At 67.0% G+C, this 6944-nt stretch overlaps 1 protein-coding gene across 3 annotated transcripts; it reads right to left on the reverse strand.

Annotated features, from left to right (window-relative positions):
- Positions 1-1576: 1576 nt before the first annotated feature.
- Positions 1577-6926, reverse strand: PIH1D1 (PIH1 domain containing 1). 3 transcript variants are annotated; one of them, XM_048832499.2, is made up of 10 exons: positions 6792-6925; positions 5792-5897; positions 5110-5176; positions 4816-5001; positions 4500-4561; positions 4234-4318; positions 3890-3986; positions 2749-2839; positions 2435-2578; positions 1577-2010 (listed from the first exon to the last, which is right to left on the reverse strand). In XM_048832499.2, the coding sequence occupies exons 2-10, from the start codon at positions 5873-5875 to the stop codon at positions 1963-1965; spliced, it is 864 nt and encodes a 287-aa protein (XP_048688456.2). In that variant the 5' UTR covers positions 5876-5897; positions 6792-6925; the 3' UTR covers positions 1577-1962. The 3 variants fall into 3 exon arrangements, with proteins under 3 accessions (XP_048688456.2, XP_074978729.1, XP_048688457.2); XM_075122628.1 differs by lacking the exon at positions 6792-6925 and adding an exon at positions 6224-6245; XM_048832500.2 differs by lacking the exon at positions 2435-2578 and having other exon boundaries at positions 6792-6926.
- Between the last annotated feature and the right edge of the window lie 18 nt (positions 6927-6944).

Raw genomic sequence — 6944 nt, forward strand, 5'->3', positions numbered from 1 at the left:
GCCCCCAGGCTCCGGCAGGCCAGCCCCGAGGCCACGGGGAGGGGCCGGGAGTAGCACCAGGGACAGCTCCGAGGCGGAGAACCGGCCATCCCCTGCGGAAGCGTTCCTCGGGGACAAGGAGCCAGGACTTCTGGGTTCTTTCCTGGACTCTAAACCTGCACAACCCATCTCCTTCCCAGAGCTGGGGAAAGAACCCAGGAGTCCTGGCCCCCAGACCCCCTGCCTGCTCTAACCACTAGTCCCCACTCCCCTCCCAGAGCCAGGGAGAGAACCCAGGAGTCCTGGCTCCCACTCCCCCTGCTGTAACCACTAGTCCCCACTCCCCTTCCCAAAGCTGGAGAGAGAACCCAGGAGTCCAGGTTCCCAGTCCCCCCCTGCTCTAACCACTGGACCCCACTCCCCTCCCAAGGCAGTGGACCTGGCCAGCTCCGAGCTCACCCTCCCCTGGGCCCTGGAACTGCCAGCTGTCGGGAGCCCAAGCCAGCCCGGAGGCAGCTGCCCAGACCAAGGGGTGTGTGTGTGTGTGTGGGGCGGGGGGGACGTGCCCCAGTGGGAGACAGATGGTGCGAGTGTCTCAGGGCACAGGCCCTTTCTTGGCAGGTGAGGGGGGGAGCAGCCGGCAGCCTTGAGCAAATCTGTGCCCCCCCCACAAACCACCAGACCCCACTCCCCTCCCCGAGCTGGAGAGAGAACCCAGGAGTCCTGGCTCCCAGCCCCACCCCCCCATGCTCTAACCACTAGACCCCAGTCCCCTCAGAGCTGGGGAGCGAACCCAGGAGTCCTGCCCCTCCCCCCCCCGCCCACCAGTGAGAATTACAACCCAGGAGCAATGGACACTTCCCAGCACCAGATGGGATAGGTGGGCGGGATAATGAGATGCAAAGATATGCACCGAGGAGGGACTGGGGATAAAGAGACAGGAACGGGCTTGGGACCCCCCAAGCCTGACTTTCCGGGGTGGTCTTGGGGGAGATGCCGGGGAGATGCCCCCCCAGCACGGCAGTAAGGCCTTAACTGGCCTCAGGGAAAGGCTGCAGGTTCCCCACCCCCCATCATCCCCCCCACTCCAAGGGGAAAGGCCCCATTCCCTGACCCCCTGAGCCAGCCAGTCCCTGCCCTGGGGCCAGATGGGAGCCAGCGCCCCCTAGGGGGGACAGGCCCCAAGCCCCATTCGCCGCCCCCCTGAGCCAGCCAGGCCCCACCTTTCAGTGCCCACCCCGGGGAAAGGGCTCCGCACGGGGTGGCAGAGAAGCTCCTGCAGCCCCTGGCGCGGCTGGCAGATGGCTGGGGGGCGGCAGAGGGGGCCGGCTGCAAAGGGGGGGGAACAGGCTGTACGAAGGGAAGGCGAGAAAGCAGCGCCGGGAAGGCGGAGCTGGCAGAAGAGAGGGAGGGACGGAGAGAGAATGAAAACCGGACGGGGACAGAAATAAGAGCTGGAGACACGCACGCTGTGCCCAACCAGCGCCCCCCGGTGGGCAAGGCCGGGCCCTGCCCCCCAGCCGGCGTTCCTGCCCCCCCCCCCCCCCCCCCCGCCGGGCGAGGCTCGGGCAGCCGGGCACAGACGGACGCTGCCGTGTTTCCGTCGCACCGTTTATTGCGCGCCTTCGGGTGCAGATTTGACAGGGCACGAGCCAGCCTCCCAAGCCAGCTACCCCCACCCCATCCCCACCCCAGGGCAGCAGGGTCCCGGCCGCCCCACGGACAGCTGATCTCTGGGCACGCCAGGAGCAAGAGCTAGAAAGAAAAACCCAGGAGTACTGGCTCCCAGCCCTGCCCCTCCCCCACTCTAACCACTAGACCCCACTCCCCTCCCAGAGCTGGGGAAAGAACCCAGGAGTCCTGGTTTTCTGCTGGGAATTGCAGCCCCAACCCCCCACATGCCAGCTCCCCCTTGGTCTGGTGGGGGGCCCCCCACTCCGGATCCTGGATTCTCTCCTGTGGGCAGAGGGGGGGGGGGTCTCCTCAGGGGGGCCCCAGCTGGGGTTGGACGGGCATCTTCACCGTCAGCACCTGTGGGGAGACGAGAGGGCGATGAGTGGGGAGAGGAACCAGGGGGAGGGGCCACTGAGAAGGGGGAGGAGTCACAGCCTGGTGGGGAGGGGGCACACCTGAGGTCATGACAGAAAGGAGGGGGCCACAGCCTAGGCATAAAGAAGGCGAGGCCACAGCCAGAGGAGGAGAAGCCACACTATGGGGGCGGGATCACTACAGAGGGGGAGGAGTCACACAAGGGGGAGGGGTCATACATTGGGGGTGGGGTCCCTGGCTTGTAGGGATGGGAGTTTTTGACCTGGGGGACGAGTGCTCACCCCACCCTGATGCAGAGGGGCAGGATTCCCCAGGGGGGGCAGGGACAGGGGTGGGGGTTCCCGGCGGGGTGGGGGTCCCCAGGGGACTGGGGGGGAAATGCAGGGGTCCCGGGGGGGGGGCTCACCGCGGTGCGCCGGTGGAAGCGGGCGTGGCTGTGCTCCGGGACGATGTCGTGGGGGATGTAGATGTCGAGGAGGTAGGGGCCCGGCCCCCCCCGCAGCACGACCCGGTCCTGCCCCAGCTCCAGGGAGAGCTCCCGCGCCGAGCCCTGCGGGAGGGGTCATGAGAGCCTGTGGGGAGAGACCCGCCCCACGGTCGGCCCCCCCGCCCCGCTAAGGGGTGAGACCCGCCCCAGGGCCGGCACCCCCGCCCTACAGCGCCCCTGCTGGGACAGACCCCGGGCTGGAGCAGCCAGGAGCTCCCCTCGGCAGAACTCACCACTCTGGGCAGGTGGATGTCAGCCAGCAGGAATTCGGGGGGCCCTCCCGCCGGCTCCGCCAGGATGGTGAATTTGGGGAGCACAGGGGAACTGTGGAAAGAAATGGGTGTGGGGAAAGCAGGTGCTCAGAGTGGGACAGGTCTGAGCTCCCTGCCCGACTGGGGAGGGGCCACATGGCCCAGCCAGTGACTCTCGCCGTAGGGAGGGGGACCCCAGCAGGGGAAGGAGGCTCTGGATGGCAGTGGGGCAGGACCCCAGCAGAGGGAGGGGGACCCCAGCAGAGGGAGGGGGCTCTGAGCACCCTGGAAAAATCCCCATCTGCCCCAAGGCCTGGCAATGAACCCAGCCCCCCGAGTCTGTCTGGGGACATCACGGCTCCATGGGTCTCTGGCTTGTCTCCCTGCCTTCTCTGCAAGAGATCCACAGGGGACACGCCTGGGCCTGGGCCTGAGCCTTCTGGTCAATTTCAGCGATGGGAGGGGGGGTCTTTAGCAGCCCCTCCTACATACACACACGCCGCCCCCACCCCCAACATACACAGCCCCCTCCAGTCAATCAACTAGCCAAGGAACCATTTCAACCAGGCCAGCCAGACCCTTGCAATCACGTCAGTCTGATTACCACATTGCCTCCCCACACACTGGATTTCATCGCCCCGCCCTCCCCAGCCCGCTGCCCGGAGCCCCCTGCGCCAGACGCCATCGCAAAGCTGGGATGCTGGGCTTTTTGGGGGTGTTAGAGAATCTTTTGTAGCCTCTCAGGATCACAAGATACCCGTGGTTCTAGGCCTCCCCCACCCCGATGGAGCTGGGCACGGTCTGCTCGAATCAGTTGTATTTTCCATCCCTGTGTGCGTGCCAGACGGGGGAGAGCCCACTGCACTCCTCGGGGAGGGGGGACATTAGAAGGACCAGACCTAGGGGGTTCAGACACACCAGCGTTTTTCTCAAAACACACGGAGTGAGTGGAACTCTTTGCCACTGGATTTCCAAAACAGCAATCAGAGAACAGCAGCCGTGGGGTGGGGTGGCGGGGGGAAGGGGATGGGGAGGGGGTTGTTCAAATCCACAGCAGCCCAAGGAGTTAGACCCACAGGGGGCAGAGTCTGGGGGCGGGGAGAGTAATCAGACCCCCACTCACCTGAAGTCCATCTCCTGTATGACAGGGCTGGACTTGGTGCGGATGGTCTGTCCCGAGATGGAGCCCATGAACTTCCGGTTCTTCAGGATTCGCCACTCTGCAGAGCGGTGGGGAAGGGGTTAGTGGGGACGGGCAGATTGGGGGCACTGGAGCAAGAGCTCCCGACCCGCAGCCCCGGGCTCCCCCCAAGCCCTGCCGGCGCCCCTCGCTCCCGACCGCAGCCCCGGGCTCCCCCCCAGCCCTGCTGGCGCCCCTCGCTCCCGACCCGCAGCCCCGGGCTCCCCCCCAGCCCTGCCGGCGCCCCTCGCTCCCGACCCGCAGCCCCGCCCTGGGCTGGACAGTACCCGGGTGATTGATGTCCATCTTGTACTTCTCTGCCAGCCCCTCCAGGGCTACCGTGATGAAGAACTCTTTGAAGAAGGGGTCAGCCTGGCACAGAGAAAGGGCAGGGTCAGCCAGACCCAGGCAACAGCCTGGGGACCACTGTGGACCTGTATCCCCTCCCCGCCCCCACTGCACACACATTAACTTCCCCGCTCCCAACCCGGCCACACCCGCAGCCGTGGGGCTCTTGGGGGCAGGAGGGCCTGGCCCAGCAGGGGGCGCTTACCTCAACTTTGCTGAAGAAGCCGGTGTTGATGACCACGTCGTACGCGGCGCAGCCGTTCCCGCCTGCGACGGAGAATGACTGTGAGCACTTGGCCCGCCGGGTGGCCTCTGAGCTCCCCTCGCACCGCGGCCTGGGGTCAGAGCCAGTGCGGTCTGATCTCTGGGGCTGGCTGGGAGCCGGCGCTCCTAGAGGGGACAGACCCTGGGCCCCATTCCCTGCCCCCCTGAGCCAGCCAGTCCCTGCCCTGGGGCCGGGGGGTCACTGTGGCAGGTTCCATCCATAGGGCTGAGGGGTCACGGTGGGGAGGGGGGCTCACTGTTGTCCAGCTCGGCGTGGGGCTCCCCCAGGCTCATGGGGATGCGGAAAGACGAGGCGCTGTCCGACTCAAGCAGACACTCCAGCTCCTGGCGGCTGAGGTCGGGGGGCGGCGGGATGTCCAGCGACCGGCAGATGTTCACAAACACCTTCTCCTGGGAGCCCGCATGGGTCTTAATGCAGAACCCTGGCGGGAGAGGGAAAGGAAGGGGTGGGTGCCCCTCACTCCTGACCCGCAGCCCCCTAGCATCCCAGCCCTGGGCTCCCCCGCCTCACCCCACCCCAAACTCCGTACCAGGCTGAGGCTGGATCGGTTTCGAGTCACGCACCGAAGGCATCGCGCTCTGGATCTTCTGGGTGGCCTGGAGGGAAAGAGGGATGAGGCAGACACCGGATCCCATCACACCCACCCTGTGGTCCCTCCAGACCCACACGCCAGCGATGAGGCCCCAGCACAGACAGGTCCCTGTGAATAAACCCGCAACTCCTCCTCCTCGCCCCCCCCAGATCCCAGCTATGAGCCACCCCCCCTCTCCGTCTCAACTCAATCACTGCATCACCTGGAACAAATGAGAATGGGACCAAGCGGGGACCCCACCAGTCACCGATTCCCCCATCTGATCCCACCAGTCCTCACAGCACTGATCCTGCCCCACCAGAGCCCATCAGCCCCCCGCCTCCTCCTGCCAGAGGCTGAATCCTCTGCCGGCACCCTTGGCCAGCTCCCACCTACCCACAGCCATCAGAGAGCCACAAACCCCACAGGTGGGGAGGGAGTGGAGCCCACTGGGCTGACACCGCCCCGAGAGATCCTTGCTGAGACCCAGCCCGGCCAGCCGCCGAGGGTTTCCTACTCCCCCACAGGGCCCCACAAGCAGAGCCAGCATGCTGTCCCCACAACACTCCCCAGCGCAGACCTGCACCAGGGCGGGGGCTGGGGGGGGGGAGGACACACAGGGTCTGGGCCGTTCACAGACCTGGAGCAGCAGCTGTCTGAACTCCTCATCGTCTTCCTCCTCCAGCTCTGCCGACAGTAGGGACTTGTCCGTCTGGGAGGCCATGGGCTGTGCTCTGGGGACGGGGCTGCAAAGCAGACAGAACTTCAGCCAGATGTCCCAGCTCCCGTGGTGTGGGAGCGAGGGAACGCACAGCCCCCAGCCATGGGCAGAGGGGCCCGCAGCCTCCCAAGCCAGGCCTGGTCCCTGCCAGCATGGCCTCCGGGGCAGGGCTGGAGCATGGGGCACCAGGCCCAACCACCTGCTGCAAGAAGCAGATTGGGGCACTGTGGGGCATTTGCCGCAGCCCCCCAAGAGACGTCACCCCCTGCGGCACCACGCCAGGCTGTCGGCGCTGCCAGCCCAGGGTGCCCGGAGAGAGATGGGGGGTGAGTGGGGGGGGGTGTCTCCCACCTGGCAATGGACTGCAGCCTGGAGGACTCCCAGCCCTGACGAGACTGATACCAGCCTCCCCCTCCCCGAGCCGGGGAGAGAACCCAGGAGTCCGGGCTCCCAGCCTCCCCCTCCGCCTCCCCGAGCCGGGGAGAAAACCCAGGAGTCCTGGCTCCCAGCCTCCCCCTCCCCGAGCCGGGGAGAGAACCCAGGAGTCCGGGCTCCCAGCCTCCCCCACCCCGAGCCGGGGAGAGAACCCAGGAGTCCTGGCTCCCAGCCTCCCCCTCCCAGAGCCGGGGAGAGAACCCAGGAGTCCGGGCTCCCAGCCTCCCCCTCCCCGAGCCGGGGAGAAAACCCAGGAGTCCTGGCTCCCAGCCTCCCCCTCCCCGAGCCGGGGAGAGAACCCAGGAGTCCTGGCTCCCAGCCTCCCCCACCCCGAGCCGGGGAGAGAACCCAGGAGTCCGGGCTCCCAGCCTCCCCCACCCCGAGCCGGGGAGAGAACCCAGGAGTCCGGGCTCCCAGCCTCCCCCACCCCGAGCCGGGGAGAGAACCCAGGAGTCCGGGCTCACGCCACCCGGCGGGCACTAACCCCTGTCCCTTGGCTCCCCGCCTCCCCACTGCTATTGGCAACAGTGGCCCACGCCTGCGGCGCCCGCTTCCGGGCGCGTTAAACCAACTTCCGGTGTTTGTTGCCACACTTCCGGTAAGGACAGTATCGCTTCCGGGGTAGGGTTTTCGCTTC

This window comes from Caretta caretta, chromosome 23, assembly GCF_965140235.1.
Source record: "Caretta caretta isolate rCarCar2 chromosome 23, rCarCar1.hap1, whole genome shotgun sequence".
Classification (NCBI taxonomy): Eukaryota; Metazoa; Chordata; order Testudines; family Cheloniidae; genus Caretta; species Caretta caretta.